We start from the raw sequence: 22269 nt of genomic DNA, 5'->3' as shown, positions 1-22269 counted from the left end.
CACTGTGTTTTATGAATTTGCTGGATATTTATTGAACACAAGAGTCATTTTTATACACAATTTTTTTTTGTCTCTTCTAAAAATATAGTTTGAATCTTTCAAGGATGATCAAAGTTTAATTGAACTAATTACACATTCCATAACAATAAAATTAGGCTGTTGGCTATTTACATTTGTAAAGTTGATAGGAAGAGAGGACGGAGCTTCATCTTGTGTTTGAGAAGAGGATATTTTCTCTCTGACTTCATACATTAGAGTAAACACAATGAAAGGCAAATTTCAAAATCAAACTTCCTTGTAAATGTCGAGAGGTTAAACATTTCAGAACTGCACTTAGGTGATCTGTTTAACAATGAATGATTAGCACTTTATCAGCAGTGTTGATGACATCACTTCCTGGGCATTGTGTCCATGTACTTGGCGATGATTCCCAGCATGACCTCATCAGCCCCTCCACCAATCGACATTAACCTGGAATCCCTGTGGAAGCATAATAAAACCTGTTTTTTATTTCCATATCAATCATCTTCAGCTTGAGTCACTTAAAAAAATGCAGCAATTGTTTTTTTCTCTCACTGAAAGCCACAGTGGCTGCCTCGCTCAGCTGCATTATTTACCCCGTCAGTAGATGTCAGCACAGTGTAAAATAACGGCTTAGAGAATCTGAATCAACCACAGTGTTACTTTATCATACACTGAATATACACACAAGGAGACTCCCAGTCCAACAATGCACAGCAGGAGACTGAGCCAAAAAGGCTTGTTATTACTCGATCGCATTCTGTGTTTCTGTAAAATTTAACTGAATAAACTAAACCAGCTGAAGCATGACAAATTTCTTTTGGGAATACACCCAGGAGAATATAAACACACACGTCCACAAGATTAAAAAAACATCACAATAACAGAACAAGGATCTCCCAATTTTACAACAGTCAGTGCATTCATACCCATGGTGTACAGCTTACAAGCTCATATTTAAGTGTAGTGTAGTTGGATTACCACATTAATTGGGATAAAAGAACCTCTGTAGATCTCTTTCTTTGCCAGGGTCGTGGTCGTTTCTTTTGTCGTGTCATCAATCTGATTCTAACTTTGCAATTAAGGAATCCTGTTTAATGTCCATGTACAATATACTGACCAAGAGCTTAATCAAGCTCCTGCCAACTGGTGTGGTTACTGTTCCCATAGAAACATTACACCCTCAGGGGTGCACACAGTTGGTTGACTAGTGCTGAAATGGCATGGTTTTGAATCAATATTATTAGTTTTTGAATGAGATGTGGTAAAAAAGAGATAGAAAACAGTGCTCTATGTTGGGGAAAATGGGAAAAACAGTTTTAAAACCAGATCACTAAACAAAACATTATACAACCCAGATCCCAAAACAGTTGGGACACTAAAACAAAACAGAATATGATAATTTGCTAATCCTTTTTGACAAATTCTCAATTGAAAACAGTTGAAAGGCAATATGTTTAAGGTGATAGTATCATGATTGGGTACGAAACACATGATTGTATAAACGATATTACTACATGACCAGTCTCACCTGTAAAATCTGCTGACCAGTACCTCACTGGTGAAGCCCATCCCTCCCCAATACTGGAGACAGCTGTCGCTCAGCTCCCTGGCAAGGCGGCCTCCCTTTAATTTAGCCATGGATGCCAGCTTGGTGACATCATTGCCTTTAATGTATAACGCTGCAGGGGAAAGGAGGACAGATGAAATGAGTGACTGGCTCTGATTCAGGGGTTTTCCCCATTCAGACCTTTTCCCAGCATTTCAATTGATCAATGCCTCTATTGTAGGTAACCTCCAGAGGATCATGTGTGAGCTGCGTGATTTTTCCTGTTTCCGTGTGTAAAGAAGTTTGTGTGTGTACGTGTGTGTGTTTATCCACCTGTGCCAAACAGATGCAAACGCTCTGATCTATTCCTGGGCAAGCAAATTAGACTTGAACTGCTACCAGCTAGATGAAATCATTCAAAGCTGCTAGCCACTGAAGTGGTTACAAACACAAGGAGGGAAATTACGAGACCTTGGACGCCTGCCCGACAGATGCACCCAAACATTCACATCATAAACACTGCAGCGCAAAGCACTTTTATTTTGGAAGAGCTGGGTATGTGCCAGTTTCTCAGGTAGCCAAGCCTGAACTTAGTTTTTGAACTTATGCCAGTACACACAGAAACAACAGTAGGCTGGAGGAAAAGGTTGTCTCTACATATAAAATTGTCCTAAGTTCTTTGACAAGGAAATATCGATTAACACAAATAACAATTACAAACACAGTTTCCATATAGCTTAAAAAAGATTGAATTCCAGCCTCTTAAACATGGAATAGAAATCAAGACTCAGTTTCAGGTAACTCATCTATGAAATTCTTCCGTGTTCCTTTAGCAATCTAGTAGTAAGGAGTTTTGTTGATAATGCTTACAATGACTGCTCTGTCTTTAGGCAGACAAACACATTTGCTGTTCACTGTTAACTTATCACTTCCTATTAGTAATACACCACATTGCTCTCCAGTCTGCTCTATGCCCTCTTTGTCTTTTAAACCAACCTACTGCATCACATGTGGACAACTTTCCACTCGAGGCTAGTTTGGCATTAGCATCATTTTCCCACAGAGCTGACTCAACTGAGGCCTTTGTAACTTAAGTCTTATCTATGGTATTAAGTATCATGATGCCAGCTGCATGCGGTCATTTGGTATGGACTTCCTTCAATACTGTAATCGCAAATCCAAGCATGCATGTTCAAAATTCCATCCTGGATTTTCACAGAATTTTACATGTACAATATCTGGAGGAGAAATAACGATCTATTTCATCTCATGAAGAAGACTTGAATGTTGCCGATATGTGCATATTTTGAAAAATAAATGTTATTCATACAGACAAACATGGGAGACATGAAGAGAGAACAGACATTCAGATGCAGCCAATGTTACTAAACTAACGTTAATCTTAAATTTTGTCTCGTGACCCCACCTGTAGCACGGTAGAGGAGGGAGCGGAGCAGCTCGACCTCCGTCTGCAGCTCCGCCAACCTGAAGTGAACCGCCTGGTGGTAGAGGACGGGCTGCTTAAAGATCTTCCTCTGCCGCGTGTACTGGATGGTCTCCTGGATGACGTTGTCCATCGTGGTCAAGACTAGAGGCGTTAAGACAGAGAGAGTTGTGACCTCACTACTACTGCTGCGTGCTGGTTGGGATAGAGCAAGTTTTTATTTCTTTAATGGCAGTGTCTCTAATTAATGATATGATTCCCAGAAGTCTGCAGTCAGATTCTGAACAGCTTCATTTCTACCGAGTAGTTTCTCAGAAGTTCTACCCACGAAAATATTGACTCAGGCTTGTTTAAATGAGCAAACAGCTTCATTACAGAGGATTAATGGCTTGAACCATGACCTGAACTCCCTCATTTTTTGGAAACCAAAATGATACCTGAATACTTTAAACTGTAGAGATCACAGTAAGATGTGTAGGAGGCAAATGAGACGTTGGGAAAAACAGAAGTAAGGGTGAAAGTGAAGGATAAAAAGTAAATAAAAATGTGAAAGATGATGTCTGAGCCGGAGGGAGAGACGAAGAAGAGAGATGAAGAATTGTGAGACTCACTGTTGGCCACTGCCCAGAGCCTCTCTTCCTGGAACTGAAGCATCTGATAGGTGAAGCCCATGCCTTCCTGGCCGATGAGGTTCTTGCAGGGAACGCGAACATCATCGAAGAACACTTCAGCTGTGTCTGATGACTTCATGCCGATTTTATCAATTTTCCGTGCAATGTGGACTCCTACGGCAGGAAGGACAGGAAATCAACGTCATGCATCTTGGCAAAGGCGCACTAATAATAACAAACCCTATTGATAGAACGGATACAGAAATTCTGTAGGAGGGTATTTTAGGGTTCAGGCAGTAAATCATAGAACCGAACAAACATAATCTTAAATTAAGTGGCTGATTCTGGATGCAATTGAATCCCAGATGACGAATTAAAATATTTCAACGGACTCCAACCTGGCAGGTTCATGGGCAAACAGATGAGAGATTTGTTCCTGTGCGGGGGCCCGTCGATGGTGTTGGCGAGGAGACACATCCAGTCAGCCTGGGTACCGTTAGTGGTCCACATCTTTCCCCCGTTGATCACATATTCATCCCCTTTCCGCACTGCCTTGGTAATGATACCTGCATCGGCATGTGGTGGAGTGTGTAATGGATGGAAAGAGAGTGAAAATTGGGAAGATGAGTGTCAGGACAGAAGGTTAAATGAAAAGCTTCAATGCGTGAATACTCAAAGAAATACAATTTTGGCCCTAAATCAAAAGACTTGCGTCTGAAGCTGGTGTATTAACCGAGTAATCCAGAAAGACAGAAGCCAAAAAGTGTTGAACTTAGCCCCATTTACACTGTGTTGCATTCAGCATGTCATTGTTCTCTCCTGAGATAATATCAGTGCCAAATTGATTGAAAAACTGCTGTGTTTCTGGCTCCTCTATCATTTTTGTAGCTCCGGCGGATTAAAAACAGCCCTTCAGGTGCTAAAAAAGGAAATTAATCATATGATATAAATGACCAGAATATGATGAAGGAGAGACATACTTGAGACATCAGAGCCGGCTCCGACTTCACTGACACCGAGACAAGCCACTTTGTCCCCCATGATGGAGGGAATGAGGAACTCTTTCTTTAGCTCAGCTGAACCAAACCTACACACATACACACAGAAATGAAAATATATTAGTAACTTTTAATAAGCAGTTACTTTTGGTCACGTAGGAGAATCCAATACTTTCTATATCTAAAAGTTGTGTGACTGTACAGTCCACCTGTGGCAAGACAGAGCAGTACAGAGTGTGCTTTAAAACAACACCACCGTGTTTGAGCCAATTACAGCTCCAGTGCAGCAGAGGAGGGAGTCTTTTCCTGAAGCTCCTGGTATCCCCCTTTATTTTTTTTTTCTGCTCTCTTAGTGCCTAGAACTCGTTGCAGGCTAGTGTACATCCCCTAATTAAGCTCCTGAGACTCCCAACTGTCTATTGCACTAAATTCTGTCTTGTGTCACCAGCAGCTGTTTCATGACAGGAGGATATCACACAATAAGCCAAGGCCCTGTGTGGGAGAGACAATTACCACACATATTAATACACACACCCTCCAGGAAGTGTGGCTTTGATGAAGGTTCTGTCCAACAAGCTGTACTTTTTAGTGTAAGTATTAGACAACAACTAAGATACCTAACGCCACAGTTCACATTAAATGAAAGGTGCAATATGTAAGAATTGGCCACCTGTCAGATGTCACTCCAAACACATGGGGTAGGTTGGTACTTCACGATATTAAGTTAAACCTGTTATTTCCTCCAGTTCTGTTAATTTTAGTTAATTGTAGGTTTTAAACCAAAATTGTAAATTTTACTGACCAGTACCTCACACTTTTTTTCATTACTTGACTCACTGATCATATACTGCAGTCTGATCAATATCAGTTATGTCATAGTTATATCTATAACTGCATGCATATACTAATGAGTAGCTAAGATGATCCTTAGTTTCTAATCCTCTGCCTCCAGTTTAGATTGCTGTCATAATATGTTAATGGAAACAAGTGAGGAATACTTGTGGAAATGTATGATTTTATTTAACAATGGTCAATATAATCAGTAAAATCAGTATGGATATGGATTTGTACCAGTATAAAATGGACTTTAACCGTCACATTACGTTCAATTAATGCAAACCTCTTCCTGTTCATCAGCTTTTGAAATCATTGGCCTATTATGGACATACACTAAAAGATGCACTAAAATTGGGGCTGCAGGATATGGTATAAAGAAAAATATCATATTGCCATGTGATTCATGAATAGTGGGAATGATCATTTTTGCATCACATTTTTTCACCTTTACTGAGAAAACTATTCAAATCATGATGATGTGACATTTGTTGTGGTCTGTACCAAACACATATGTTTTCTTACATCTGAAGAAAAGATTTGTAGATCATGGCATCTCTGCAGTACCACAATACTTCATTATAATGCTTCTTTGTCACACATTTACCTTTATCAGATTTTGATAAAATCTTGATCAACTGTACAGCCCTAACTAAAATAAACCCATGCTAAGCTAAGCTAACCAAGCGCTGGACCAAAGAATGAAGAACATGTCTGAAATAAAGGTGCTTCTTCCATAGTTTGAACGTGGTTTGATGTTAAAAACTTAAACTCAAGTGTCAAACACATTACCATTATGTGCATGCTAAACAGGGTGACAGTTGTTGCCAGGGGTAGCAATATAAGCAACCTCTTATCATCTCAGAATGGAAAATGCTTCCCTGTAGCGTGGATGTTTGAAAAGGTGCTCCAGCACTGATATGATTGGCTCTAGTGGTGGTGTGAAGAGGGTAAAACAAAAAGGAGCCACTGACTAGTTATTGTTCGACTGTTAAGATAAGGCAGCAGTGGGGGGAGATTTGTGACCCTGGCTAAGCGTACATTTACACAAAGCCGCGCCGCCAACCCAAACTGTTGGGAGTTGACTTTAGGGGAAATAGTGAAAACACTGGATTTGGGGACTGTAATACTAAGCTGCAAACGTTTCACCTAGGGTAAATATCAGCAGATTGCTTCTTTGCTCATGAACCATAAAGTACTATATGTGGGATTTTACCTGGCCAGTGCAGGAGTAGCCATATCAGTCTGTACACCGATGGCCATGGGAACGCCTCCGCAGCGGATGTTGCCCAGCTCCTCTGACACGGCTACGTTGTAGCTGAAGTCAAGACCCAAGCCTCCATATTCTGCATGAGACAAACACATACCACTTTAACTACTGCAGAGACTCGAAGGATGACAGTTCACTTAACATTGTGTAGATTCTTGTGTGAAGATTACTTTTTCCCTTCTTTGGATAAATATCCACCATCGCCACATTAGTCACCTTAAACTAGCCTTGCACCCACCTTCCCTTCCTCCCTTCCATCTTTGCTGTTATCTCTGTAATAAAATCACTGCCTAGCATGTTTCTGCACACATACATACATACATAATATTCTGAGCTGGGCCTTTGGCACTGGTGCATGCACTCAAATTAATTACAGGATGTTATCACTAACTGTGCCATCTGTAATTAGGTGTAAAAAGCATTGCTGCGAGATCAGTGGCATGCTGCAGATAAGGGTCACTGTCATCTCAGTGTCATATCATCTGTTCTGCTTAGTGTATCAAACCTGAATTTCATCTCTTAAACTACGGAAGCGTATTGCATTCACTTGAGTAATTTTTTTTTTGGTTTGTTTTTCGGAGTAATTATTTCTGTTTTTCTGAGTAATTTTTTTTTGGTCTGTTTTTCAGAGTAATTTTTTTTTTTGGTCTGTTTTTCGGAGTAAATTTTTTCTGTTTTTCAGAGTAATTTTTTTCTGAGTTTAGAGAGCATTTGAAACAATAGACGCATTCATTCCGTTATTGAAAGCTCGATAATGGAGACAAACATGACCGACTTGTTTAATTGAATCAAGTTTTACTTTGGTCTGGGTTTTAGACACTGGGAGATAGTCCTGTCTTTAAATCATATAGATGGTATTACCATTAGTTTGTCAACTTTATACAGGCACCTGAGGATGGTGACAAGTCGCCATTCCGAACGTTCACTTTCATGTTTCGGAATGCCGGCCCTTTTTTGAAAAAAGATCGCCATTCCGAACCTGAAACCCTAACCTTAACCATAACCTGGTCGGAATGGCGGTCCGTCGGAATTGGGGTCGCCCCCCCTGAATGAGGACTTTTGCGGTTGTTCAGAAGGAAAGCCCATTCAGATCTGCTAGAAATGTATAGACATATACATAGTACATAGTAATGTACATAGTACATTACTCCAGATCAGTTGGACAGATATGGCAGTTTGGAGGTTCTCGCGGGAGTTCGAAGTATCGCGATAATTCAGGGAAAAAAAATTACTCCGAAAAACAGAAAAAAATGACCACGAAAAACAGAAAAAAATTACCACGAAAAACAGAAAATAAATTACTCTGAAAAACAGGAAAAATAATTAGTCAGAAAAACAGAAAAAAGAAACAAACCAAAAAAAAATTACTCAGAAAAACAGACCAAAAAAAAATTACTCAGAAAAACAGACCAAAAAATAAATTACTCAAGTGAATGCAATACGCTTCCGTATTAAACAACCCATTTACTGAGAAAGTAAAAAATAGGGGTCTATTGGCAGAAGAGACATTTACAGAGACCTCAGGTCCTTAATGGAGTTGAACGGGAGCATTGCCGTGTTTAAAACACCACTTTCTGCCATAAAGAGCCCTCTCTTTACTTTTCCTTTCTTTTGCCTTTCATCATCCGTTGCAGAATTCATTGTGAAATGAACAGCCTGGTCTTTATACTAAGATATTTTGTGCTAAAGGCCAATTTTCTGCCCACTACGCATGGAAGTAGCTAGCCATTGTACTTGCTTTTATTCTGCATTTTTCTCAAGTTGTTTGCTGTCAACATGCACACATCCAAATCCTTTCAAAAAGAAACAATATGATAATGAAACCATTTGAAGATGACTCTTCTCTCTGCAGTACTAAAAACTAGACATCAACATCTCGTCATCTGGTCCAGCAAACGTTACTTGACAGCAGTTAATTTAGGATAGATAATAATGTCCAGTCAGCCAAAAGTAACAAGACCGAGTATTGATGAAATGCTCTGTGCAGTTTTCCAATGACTAAAATACAGTATGCCCGCCACTGCATGGATACTAATAGTGACTGACAACAAATAATTGTCAGTGAATTCATCACATGGGAGCCTCCAACTCCAGCAAAGTGGTTTAATATCACCTGTCAGACTAGTTATCGAATAATGGAAAGCTCTGTCTGGCAGGCTGTCAGAGAGAGACAGGGAATGAAAAGAAGGAGAGAAAAATAAATGGGGACAGAGAAAGAGGGAGATGTAGTGGGACAAGCAAACAAGGGAGTAGGGGAGCTAAACAAAACAGAGGAAACAGGTGCAGCTGTGCAGCGATAAGTCTCTGAGCCCTGGAAACCCTGCGGTGGATAATGTGGACGAAGGGAAGCATCAAGGTTTATTCCACTTTAAGCAAAACAGCAGGCCGTCTGGTTGAACAAGCAAACAGAAGAAAAACAAACATAATTCTGTCACAAATGTCAATCCTATGTGCATATGTTTCTTCTGAACGCCAGATGTTCCTCAGCGTAGGTCCTCGTCGGATGGAGCTCCATATGAAACACATGTTGGAGGATTAAGACGGAGAAAATTTAAAGGTGCAGCACGAAGAGGGGAGTAGCAAAGTTTCTGAATCTTTCCGTATTGAATATACACAGAAACACGGGGGACCTGATGACAAAACCATGACATGCACTATTGTTCAAACATTGAATACATTCATCACCATTACGGTATGAAGGACTGTAAAATCTAAAAAAAGTCACTGTGTTAGTAATGTCTCTGGACAGACTAGCCATTGTAACGCATTTATCAGAGTGTTACTAAAGGAGGAAAAGTGAGAAAGAGAACAGCCTGCTCACACGAGTCCCTCCAAGAGGTTAGTCATCTAAACAGTAGTTAAAAAACTGTTTTAAAGGAAAACTGTGCTAGCTGCCAGGTTCTATCTGTCAAGCAGGAGACAAGAGGCCATTGGCATGAAGTTCAGATACATCCCTCTCAGAGCAGAGGAAAACAGGCCCATAGCCAAGGGTCATCCCTGTCCTCTCCCCAAACGTGGCTGCCTTGAGAAAACTTCCTGTTCTCATGTTTTCAAAGGTTATAATGCCTTTCCTCATGCATGGAAAAAGAGTGGAAAGATAAGTGTGGAGTGTTCTTGTCAGTGGATTAAATGAAGGGATATGCTGCATGGCACCAAAAGATGTAAACAGGGGCATTAACTTTATTGCCAGTTACGGACATGTGACCATGTAAAGTTCAAGACCCGGCATAAATCTGTTAAGTCCATTTCCAGTGTTCTGTGTGGCCGGATTTTTAGTCATCGATGCTCACGGATGAACACATTCATTAAATCCTAGAAACAGGAATTGAATATAGGTCTGATTCTGATTTTTGAGTTGACTGTTAGGGCTAACTCTCGATCTGTTTTATGCACTCATTCTTTTCACTATTTTAGCAACATTTTTTATTTGTTTTTTTAGATAGTGATGGCAGAGAGTAGGGTGGCACAATATGGTAATTGCATAATAATTGTCATTGTTACTAAAAAACCTATTAAAATCATGATGATGTGACATTTGATGTGGTTTGTTCCAAACTTTTCTTACATCTGGAGAACAAGATTTGTCGATCAGGGCATCTCTGCAACACTACCGTACTTCATTATCATGCTGATTTGGCACACAATTTACCTTTTCCAAAAAATTGCAGCTACTGCAATTTGGATATTGCACTTGATAATATCCCCATCAACTGTGCAGCCTGAGCCATCTTCACACCTAAACTACGAGTTTAGGGGCCCTTAAGATTTCTTTTACATTGTGATTTATACAACACGGCACTGTTAAATATTAATTAAGACGATAAAACCAAACCAAAACAAATAATTTAGTCTTATAGTGTGATGTTTAGAGTGTAATCATTTCAGTAATTAACTATACGGTCAGATGATTTCACTTGTTACCCTTCAAGACCTTTTAAAAGTTGAGCATCTGGAACTCGACAAAAGACAGAATAAGATATATGGCTTGGTCTATTCTGACTCAGACCACCAGATGAAACATTTCTCCATTGAACAGACTTCTTAATCCCTTTTTCCCATTCCTGTAATCCGAGCCTTTAAGACAATTAACTCTAGCAGAATTGTTTGAGAGTCTGCTTCATTAGTCAGCACTTCAGCAAAGGGACATGTGGTTACTCAAGCTGCACATTTTTCTGAAGACATAATATGGCGGCAACTTTTTTTCCTTATATGCTAGAAAATATTAAGTCAAATGCAGCTGAAATTCCATAGTAGCAATTATTTATGAATAGAGTATAATGTTTGTCTAAAATATCTAAAACATTTTTTACATTTTAAATGTTAAAGACTAGAATTATTGACAAAACACTATACTGCTGGTGCATGATGTCAATTTAAATTGTATACTGAAACACGTCAAATCAGCACCCTGACAGCTGTTTCTGAATGACAAGGTTTAATTAACCCACTAACATTGTTTTACAAATAGTACTTCTTAAGCTTGTCACTTGCTGTATATGATAGCAGGTAATCTACCACCTGATAATACAGTGTGTCTCCGCCTCTCTAATCCTGTCAACTAATGCCTCAGGCTTGTGTACTCAGCACTTTTTAATTCCCTCATCCTCCCTCTTCTTTGACCTACAGACTTGTAGTGAAGTCTGTGTCACAGAGCTCAGTGTCCAACACTGTTGTTCACAGATTTATTCTTTTCAGCATCAGAACAGCAACTTCAGCTGTGAGAAGTTACAATGAGTCTATTGCCGTGGGAATAACTATGAAACTTAACATCTCCGCTGTCTGATTGTCAAACACGTCCCACAAATCTCCTCAAATATTCAGAACAAAGCATAAATCACAACCACAACTTTTTTTGTAGTCTTGTACTGCACGGAGCCTGTCCCGCCTCCTCCTCTCCTCCAGCAGTGACACAGCTGGGTACACATCTGGAAGTGGGCTATACTGTAGAAGACAGCTGTTTTGGGATGTTGCTGTGACACTAACCCATCAACACAGTGGAAACACTCCTAAACCAGACCAGCTGTAATGTATGGCTGTCTGACAGAAAAAAGAAATGTATGGAAAGTGGATTCAGCTGTGAGGCGAGACGAGCCAAATGCTGCTTGAAGATGAGACGATCAAACTGCGCACAGTGAAGGATCCCTCCCACCTATCCCTTAGTTCAGTGTTACTGATATTCATGTGTATTCTTGCTTTAAAAATGTAATATTTATGTTGTGAGAAGGCCTTTTCAACTCATAGACATGTTACAGATTTATTAAGGGAGTTTCTGCAATGGCAACAGAAACAGCATGTCCCAAAAACATTCATCATGTAGGCTGAGGCACAGACTAATCGGCCAATCATCATATCCATATGGATAACTAACTTAATTGCCAAGAAAACACATGGACTCAAGTCCGTGCCAGGAAATGCCCTAAAAACACTTCCAGAGCAACTTTCAGGTCATGCATATACAGTATAATCTGCAAACACATGCTAAACTGCTTTGAGTTTTTAACAGTTTTTTAATGCTCATGCCCATTTAATGTATCCAGGTGAACACAGGTAGGTCTTTAGAAATTTGCTCACAGACATGTCTCCACAAAGTTGTGAATTAACGTATTCAAATTTCACTGGATTTACTTGTTAACCACTCTGTGTGAGACTCAATCAGGCAAAACGGCTTTTGTTTCCAAAGTCAAGAAAGGTGCACTGAGTCTGGCACCTTGATGTGTCGGTTATTATCATTTCCCCACAGGCTTATTATCTCCTTCGATTCTTTCACAAAAAACAAACATCCTCCTAAAATTAAAAAGGCTTCTGGGTCTTTAAATCAAACGGACTCTGCTCCAAATAAAGAACAAAAGCCCATCAGATTAATTAAACTCTCAATATATTTTATAGAAGGAGTTGTCAAAAATCCTAAATTCCTTTTCAGAGTCGCAGGGGATTGAGTCTGTCCAAGCATGCACTGCCAGTCAATTACAGATCCAAGAAAGATACAGGTGGAGAAACAAACACCAACTTTCACTCCTGCGGGGCAGTTTCATGCCAAACTCCACAACAACAGGATTGGAGAATTGGAGACTGTTGTTTTAGGGTGCTAATCATCAAGCTACCAAGTCCGCCAGTGCATTTATGAAAATAAACGTTGTACTTTTTGGTTTGCCAATATTAATCTGTCAGAGATCAGTAATCTATCACTCTTACCAACTGGTTTGTTGACTCCTAGGAAGCCGGCACTTCCTAAGATCTTGAAGATTTTATGGGCTGGAAACATCTCTTCTGCTTCCCACTGATCCACATGGGGGTTGATCTCCTGGTCGATGATCTGCAAAAACATCAGGGGAGAGGTATGTTTATGTGTTTTTTAACAGTGTACATGAAATAATCCTCCACATTTTTTCTTGTGAATTTTTAAGTTATTGTATGTACTGTATGTCCACACAGATTTTCTTTGCTCAATATGATCCTAACAACAAGTGACAGCCTTGCTATTCTATGCCTGTCTAATAAGTAACAGTAAAGGGATATATATACAACACAAGTGAAAAAAAAAACCCTTCCAATAATTGTAATACATGTATATAATATAATATATAATACATTGGTTTCCTGCTGTGCGGTGCACATCTCAACTTAAGTCTATGTAATCTATCCCTCGCAGACAGCAAGATAAGGTATTACATATCAATGAATAGAAAGCAGGCTGGAAAAATGTAGCACATGAATACAGTGACATCATGGATGCCATTCCTTTTACTTTGTGTGCATGTTATCAGTCCCCTACTGATAACCATACTTGGCTCGTCACATACAACAAGACAAGCTGCAGGCTATTAAAACAATGACAGTGGTTTGGAGCAGAAAAATTGTGCTAAAAAACAAGACTGTAGCAGAACTGGTAACACAAAGGGGTTTAGTTGTCCAAATGCAACTTGCAGTGCAAATTGCACAGAGGGTTTGGGGGTTCTGCGGGATGATACTGATACTTTTATGAAGCTGTTGGTAGCAATTATTGTGCTGATATTCGGCATCTTTGCAGTCGAGCATTTCGAATGCCAATATTTTAATGAGTCTGTTTCCTCCACCATTTTATTCTTGGCAGCGCAGGAAAACCTCTGAAGTAACATTTAGAACAGCATGTGAAAATAAACTCGGTACTGAAACCCATAATGACATTCTTTCTGTGTTAGCAGCCAATCCATCTATTCAGCCACAAAGCCTGGGATATACAACTGCCTAAAAATGAAGGATGACTATATTATATGTTTTACCAGTGGAACAAAAAAAGTTGTGGTTATGGAATAACTTTCACTATATATGAGATGGATGACGCCTAAGGTACACTATGCAGGATTTTCCTAATAAACAATCTAAAAACTTGCAAGCAGCGATGAACGGGCCCTTGCCCCACGTACGTCGGGCTGTGGCGCCGTCGGAGTGCGCGCAACAAAATGTGTGCTCGCCCGTTGTCTGTGGAAAGGTTCCTACCTAACTGGAATCCGTGTCACTGAAAACACAACAGTGACATATTAAGTGACTTCCTGTGTCCAGTGGGTGGCGCTATAGATATGACACAGTATTGATGCAGAGACGTAGTCAGGGCGAGCCCCTCTACATGTGTGAGCAATTTGATGCAGATGGGAAATTCTATGTTGAAGTTATAAGGACTTCCTGCGTGATGGCGAAGGATTGACTTTGAATGAGAATGGCCAATTTCCTGTTGGACTGAGGGTTTCGGTCCCTGAGGTATTTTGTGCGTCTGGTCATGATACATATGTATAACGAATTTCGAAACATGAAACGCAACAGTGCCACCCAGGGGACCGTTTGTTTCCAACACAAATCTCTTACAATGGGCAAGCATCGAAATTGACCGCACTGCTACGCCCACCAGGAATAACGTAGGCGGGAATCGAACCCAAGCCGCTGCTGTGGACAGAGCCTCTACTCATGGGTCGAACACCCTACCAGGCACTACCAGGGCACCTGTATTTTTGCATGCATCACATACAAGCTTGTTGGCTGCCAGCTGTAGTCTTTGCAGTGTTCAAGTGCAGCTTTTTGGCCCCGACAGCGGCGACACGACACAACGCAATAGTCAACTGTCGTAGCTAGTTCTTTGATGTCATTTTGATGTGTAGGGGCCTTAAGGGAGTGAGGCACACCCCCAGTAACTAGTAAATCATGTAAGGTATGAATTTAACAGCCTGATAAAACATCTGATTTTACTACTGATCCACCAGCTTTGTGCCAATTTCTACCAGGACCAAATAAACATATTGAATTCATAAGGATGGGACAAATGTATTCTGGTAATCTTGTCACAGAATTTTACATTACATCCTTCAACAGTGAGAGTAGCTTTTGTATTGTCTCTCAAATCCACACTCAAGCAACATTGTGTTTTAAAAGTATACATCACTAGTGCCTGGTTTTGTGAGTCATGGCCAAAATGTCTGCGGGGAATGAAGGGTGGGTTGCAACCTGGCTTTTCAATTGACTTTTGAATGAGTGAACCTCGCAGCCGTGACTCATTTGGAGCACCTGGAAATGGTCCACAGCTGGAGAAGCACTTACAAATGACCAATCTACTCAGACGCTCATATGGTGCTATTTTTTGCGGGAACTCAAGCTGCTACACAGAAAATAGGCTGTGCACTGACAGCGTGGGTTACAGTTCATGTGGTATTTTGTTGTCAATTGTTTTGTAACAATTCTACCTCACACAGCAGGCTTTGCCAACAGGACGTTCAAGTGCACAGGACGTCAACAACATTTTCAGCAAAATAAAGTCGGTATTAAGTGCTGCTTCTGCCATTTCAAGCAAATCAATTAACAAATAAATATATAAAATAAACATTTATGTGGTGTGACTTGCCTGTTTCTTGCAGCCAAATTATGACAAACAATTACTGGTCTTCTATTGGTGCTTTGTGACATTAATGTATAAACATTTTAATGGACCATGGTTTCAACAGATCCGTGACAATATGATATGCAAATGTGTGTCTCTTCTCAGAACAATATGCTCTAAATGGTGGGTAAAGCCAATGAAAAGTAATGATTACAACGAAAGAGGTACTTATTGGAAATAAGGAACATCAAATCCAAGCCTCAACCAATATACAGAGTTAAATGAGCCATGTGCAATAATAAGAAAAACAAATCCCATTTGATTATTCTTTCTAGTAACTTTGGTTACAAATCTGCTAGAGAGAGAAAGCACAACCAGCAACAGGCTGAACTAGGCCAGTGTTTTACCATTCAAACTAAAATAACAGTACTGAGGAAGAATTCACAGGTTTTTTCCAGGATTGCAAAAGTGATGGACACTCATTTTCTGCTTCCAAAACACACAAACGAACCAGTCAACCACTCAACCTGCCAAGAAAAATGTAGTGGCTGAGAAAACATCTGCATTCAAAGCAGACAAGAACATGGACATCATGTTTTTCCTGCTCAAAACAGAAAGCAGACACGACTTTCAACAGATATGTGGGGCACATGCCCGGACCTGATTCTGTGAAAATCATCCAAACTTACAGTGTTTAACATCAAACACAAGAACAAGCAGTAAAAATAGGCAGCCACAGCACTGGTCCCCTTCAACCTGCATAAAGCTATCCATGTTCAAAGTTCAAATCCTGAGGAAGAAAAGGAAAAGGGAGGGACGGCTCGCGGCTGGAGAGGGGAACACAAAGCCCATCAGGGAGTGAGCCTACATTTCTTCACAAAGGTTATTGTGAACTTACTCTGTTGCATACCAGAACTATTTCACATCATCGACAGGGTCAAGAACACTGAATTTAACTAGTCTGTCATAATGTCCAGTCTGTCCTGGGTGCCAAGGGGAAAATCACAGACAGTCCGGAATACTACAAAATGACCGGGCTTCTCTGTGTAACCTAAACAGTTGTGTCAATTTGGCTTTACTTTTCTACATATTGATGTACTATACATTATGGGTAGGAATCACAAGGTTACTCAAGATATTAAAACGTCAATTAGGGTCAGGACATGTAACAACATAAATCAAAAATCTGATAAATATGAGACAATTGACTATAACACAATATAAATCAATATCATCAGGCAAAAGCTACAGCTGCAACTAAAGGTTATTTTTATCGAATCATCTGCAGATTATTTTAATGAATTCATCAGTTAGTCTATAAAAGATAAAAAATTAGTGAAAAATGCTCATGACAATTTCCCAGAGCCCAAAGTGGCATCTTCAAATTGCTTCTTTCGACCAACCAACACTCCAAAACACAAAGATTTCTTTTAGTCTCATAAATGAGAAAGACAAACAGCAAATCAAAGCTGGACCCAGCAAATGTTTGACAATTTTTGTGAGAAAAATGACTGAAACAATTAATCGAAAATCAACCTTACCATGTATCCATCAAGCACTAACGCAAACACTTAATCTTGAGAAATCTGGTTGCAATCAGCGTAGTGTTATAACATTTTTGAAATCTTGTTGTTGATGGATAGGCAATACGTGCTAGTGTTAGGTCATCACTGTCTGCCTAGGGAGTACACATTTAAAGTAGCTTATCTTTAACTCTGGTTCAACTTACGAGCTGCACATTGTCCCTGTCAATCAAAACAAACAAACAAACAAATAAGTAGAAATAGCTGCCGATTCTTTCGATAAACTCATTGATTAACTGACTAATCGTCACAGTTCTAATAACAGCAGCACATATACTGTTATACAAAATTACAAATACAGACTACCCACCCCTATTGTCGAGATCATTTGAGATCCGACATTCAGAGGTGGTCTGGGACACATGTGACCACATCCTTTTAGCAATTTGTGCGCACATGTATCCTGGGCAACACTGAAGGACCTCCTAGTCAAATGATGTCCTCCAAACAACAAGGAGAAGCCACAACAACAGACAGAATGGATCACACATTGTGTGATTTCCAAATGGTTCAACTTGAATGCAAATTACATGGGCTCCACTATTCTTTCAATGTTAGCAGCAGATGTTTGTGAACATTTGCGATGTTTGTGTCTGTTTCAAATAAGCATTGAACTAGTAACCACAATATCCTCAGACTCCCTTACAAATCACACGATTCTGAGAGTTGTTGCATGAGGAGAAATGTAAGAAACTTTGCGAAAACAACTAGTGCAAATTCTACATCATTGGTGCCTTCTTGCAAATTTGACATTAAATACAATACATTAAGATGTTTCCTTGTAAAAAGTGTCAGTTTGTCAAGGCGTTGCTGCACCAGCCTGTCTGCTCCTGTGTCTTATGTGCATCCAACCTCCCAACAGCCATTTAAACGAAACATTTTAATACATTATAAGATTGAGTCTCTAACAGCCACATGACAACAGCCATAAACTTGCAAAAGGTTGAACAACCAACCTGCAAAAAGGATCTCGCTAATCATGACTCATATTGCAATTGCAATATCTATCAAAAATAATTGTATACTCATCAGTTGTCCCTTCCCCGTTTTAGATTCAGTGACACAAACAGCATCTTAAGTAGCTGGCAACACCAGGAGCCAACTGACTCTGAAAATCAAAAGATGCATAACAGAGCTCCGCTAATGTTTCAGCCTAGTCAAAGATAATTTGATGCTGTGAAGAAATGGTCTTCAGGCAAGGAGAAAAGTTGTACTAAAGGCCATTATTTAGTTGATTTAATCACCAACCAATTTCACAGGATGTAAATATAAAAATGTCCTCTGATACTGGTAGGACATAACTGGCCAGCGTTATTTTAAAACCGCCAACAATGGCTTTGTAATGTTGCGGGAAGTCCAGGTCTGGAACCATAAGAGGCTGCACATGAGGAAGCTCTTCCTAGAAGTGTTAGGGAAATCTCTTTTGCCTTTGTGTCCTCATTAATGACCTTCCAGCTGACACACCAGCCTTGGACTGTTTAAGGGGTTAGTACATGTGGGAGACTCTGGAATTCTGACTAATTTCTGAGCATGGGAAGTTGTCTGTCTCATCTACAAATGAGCACCACACACACTGTAACACACACAGCCAGACTGACAACAGTCTAACGTGGTCCGACGTCCCTCCACACCCACTAACAGAAAATTTGTAGTGGAAACATTGGCACTATTTAGCAGTGTATGACCTTGAACAGTTACTAAGGGATTTCCTATAACCCCATTTGTATACCATCTATAAACACACTATCCTACAGTGAATTCTTTTAATAAACCACACTGCCTCAAGTTCCCTTTCCTGCACTGCCAACATATTGTTCTGCATTTCCTTTTCACATTTTCATCCTTCCCATTATTCCCAGTGTTAGTTTATTTTCAACCTTCTGGCATCCTTTTGAAGGTTTAGTCACACAACAAGCTTCCTTCTATTTACCGCAACATATTTGCTGTCTGCCTTAAATTAGGCACTTGTTATTATATTTGCAACCTCTGTCTCCACTGTCTGCCTAGTAATATACATCCAGAATGAGTCAGGCTAATTACTAATGCGCACTTTGATTTTTTTTTTTTATGAGCATAATTTCCAGCTGCAGATATTTAGCTTTTCAAAAAATAAAAGCTCTGCATGTCTGAAATCACTAACTGTAGCAGGAAATGTGTGGAGTTACAGTGCTGAATGAAGCTTTTGAATGAGTCTGAAAGGGCCGAGGGCTTTTAAGTTAATGCTAATGTTCATACCCCATACCTAACATTCATTAAAACTGTCTGTAATACAATAAGAAGTTAATTTCTATAGCGCCTTTCAAGAGCAGACTTCACCAAGTGCTTAACAAAAGAAAAGAAGAGAAAAGGAAGAACAACAAAAAAGCAAATTAGAGACATTGCAAAAGTAATTAAAAGCCAGATCAAAAGAAAAAGCACAACAAAAATATGACAAAACAAATTTGGCAAAAGCAAGTCTAAACAAATTAAATCTACCACTGCTTAAGCAAAAAGAAAATAGTCAGTTGGAGTCTTCCATAGTGCCTTCTCTTCAAGGCTTTTCAGACAACACATTCAAATTAAACAACCACTCCAATTTATGATTATCACATCACAACATTTTAGGGTTTTGAGATGCAGTTTCATAGAAAATTGACTTTATAAACTCTGCACAAAAGAAAATGGGACTCCCTTTCAACTATTCCCATGTCACACAATCTGTTTTCCTCTCAGATATTTGTGAAGCTGCCAAAATCAATGGCCAGAGGAAGAATACCAGTTCTCAAGAGTGAAAATAAACATCTTTGTGGTTAAGATAATGGAGATTCAACATATGATTCAGGGCCAAATATTTGCTTAATTCAAACTAACATTGTTTGTGCTTTGGCTAAAATACTATGGCTCATAGGCAGATTCATCTGAATGCCATGGCCCCCTCAGCTGTCTAGTCACCGCCAGTGTTATCTATTTTCACAACTCTCACACAAAACAACCAATTAGCAAATTCCTCTGAAATCAGAAACTTTTCTACACATGAATTATGCACTGGCCTGTGTAAGCAAGGAAAACAATTGTTTAAAATGTCCAGTGTGTGGGACTTAGGGGCAGCAATAGAATATAATAATCACCTATAAACACCTGACAATAAGAATTGTTGTGCTTTTGTTACCTTTATATCTATAGAGTCCGCCATGTTGCACCACCATGTTTCTACAGGAGCCCAGAACTGACAAAACAAACACTGGCTGTAGAGAGGGCCTTTCATGTTTTTAGCTGCGAGGGGTGTTCAGTTGGTTGCAATTTGTACGTCACCGCTAGATGCCACTGAATCCTACACACTGGACCTTTAATATGAAGCTGAATGTATATGCAGTAAGGGTGCAGGCAACTGATACTTGCTTTTTGGGGCTGGTGCTAATATGATATCAGGAAGTGAAAAAGTCCAATATCATTATGTAAATGACTATATAAACACATATTTTTTTTTGCAATAATCCCTAAAGTGTGATGTTCAAACACTTATGACAAAGATAACAATAAACTCTAATATCTTAAATGACACTAGTACATTGAAACGGGTAACTCCACTCTGAATTCAATCATTATAAACTATCCCAAGAATATTTTTCTGCATTATAATGCATAAAGAAATCAGCACATATTGGACAACACTGAGCCAATACAAATACAAGTGTGACAGGCCAATATCGGCAGATAACATCAGCCACCAGATATACTAGTCAGGCTCAGGTTTGTAGAGTGTGTAGTGTATAGAAACACAATGCCTTCCTCACTACAGCTTCTGAATATTAATTTTTCAGAAATATAACATATTGTGTGCATCCAGGCCTGTCAGTCACACAATAAACACCAGATGTTAAAAGTCTGAGCTGACAAAAGTAAACATTACTTTAGATAATCTCAGTCCAAGAAGTGAGATGCTGCACATGTTGGCAGGAGGAGGGCTGACATGTATGAAGTGGGACTGTAGGATGGGTCATGAAAACATAAGGCAGAGGCTATTGTAAACCACTGTAGCCTCACTGGCGCTCTGCCTCACTATCCTTATTCACCCATAACTTAGAGCAGCAGAAAACAATGGAGCCTTGTACAGTCATGTGAGGATACATATGTATCTTCAACTTGAAGCTGGTGGTTTGTTTGTTCTTGGCAGAGCAGCTGCAAACATCGACACAGCTCAGCTGAGGGCACTACAGTACATAACAAGCTAGCACAGTGACCTCTCACCTAGTTGTACTATACTGCCCCTCTGCTGCTTCTTTCACTTTATTTAAACGGAATATAGCTGCTGCTATCCAGCAACACACACGGACATTACAACGTCCACCTGTCACCTGCTTAAACAGAGCAAAGCCTGGCTTTGTTTACAGTACGTTGTACAATCAAAGCTACGATGCTAGCGGTCCTGCATACCTTTCTGAGGGACTCCTTTAATGCAAAGTGCTCTTGTGTGTAGATTAAATGGTCACCCGTGGTCTCCGGGGCACTGGAGGTTACGGGTTGGGATGACACTTTTTCAGAAAACGACCGGACACCAACAAATGAGGTGAATTTGTAGAAACTGGAGCTGTTGACCAGCAGGTTTACACGCAGAGCTCCTCCGCGCAGCGCCATCTCTGTCGACTCGCTCGTGTGCGCATGCGCATGAGGGGACTCAACTGTAACCCACTTCTAGGAGCAGGTAGGGTTTCACCCGGTTAAAACTTTAACCCGGGTGGAACATTTAAACTCTAGAAAGGTTTGACTTCCAAATATTCCGTCATTCTGGGAAATATCACCACTAAACAAATACAAAATGTAGTTTTAATATATTTCATCTACATCAAATCATAAGCTACATCATAAGTTTATTTCTTTTTTCATAACATTTGCTATTTTTTGTGAAATATAAGATAGTTTCACTTCTTCAGACCAGAAATGAAATCATTCAATTAATCATTTATAAAGGAAAATCCCTCTTTGTTGACGCCATGTCTACACAATGTGTGATAAAGGGTCACAAAGAGTCATGCTTAATTTTTAGGCAAAAAGGTTAAAAACAGCTGTCTTAAAGGATCATACCAGTAAAATCGATTGTTTGAGCCCATTTAAAGGAAATTTAAGGCGCTTTTTCCTCT

General features: G+C 39.7%; 1 protein-coding gene across 1 annotated transcript; it reads right to left on the bottom strand.

Moving 5' to 3' along the window:
* Window positions 1-98: 98 nt before the first annotated feature.
* Window positions 99-21775, bottom strand: LOC311273133 (putative acyl-CoA dehydrogenase 6). Its single transcript, XM_084380031.1, has 9 exons — window positions 21566-21775; window positions 12920-13040; window positions 6674-6803; window positions 4606-4712; window positions 4024-4191; window positions 3626-3799; window positions 2997-3158; window positions 1553-1703; window positions 99-480 (listed from the first exon to the last, which is right to left on the bottom strand). Exons 1-9 carry the CDS (start codon window positions 21764-21766, stop codon window positions 390-392), a joined length of 1305 nt encoding a protein of 434 aa, XP_084236157.1. The 5' UTR covers window positions 21767-21775; the 3' UTR covers window positions 99-389.
* Window positions 21776-22269: the final 494 nt, after the last annotated feature.

This window comes from Pagrus pagrus, assembly GCF_965226575.1.
Source record: "Pagrus pagrus genome assembly, chromosome: 17".
Classification (NCBI taxonomy): domain Eukaryota; kingdom Metazoa; phylum Chordata; class Actinopteri; order Spariformes; family Sparidae; genus Pagrus; species Pagrus pagrus.
The sequence above is the reverse complement of the archived record's forward strand: the minus strand, read 5'-3'. Positions and strand labels throughout refer to the sequence as shown.

Coding starts and splice junctions, on each gene's coding strand:
- LOC311273133 (XM_084380031.1), bottom strand. CDS start 21,766: ATGGCGCTGCGCGGAGGAGCTCTGCGTGTAAACCTGCTGGTCAACAGC. Junction 4,713..6,673: donor GCTACTCCTGCACTGGCCAG/GTAAAATCCCAC, acceptor GTATGTGTGTAG/GTTTGGTTCAGCTGAGCTAA. Junction 481..1,552: donor CTGGTCAGCAGATTTTACAG/GTGAGACTGGTC, acceptor ATGCTTCCACAG/GGATTCCAGGTTAATGTCGA.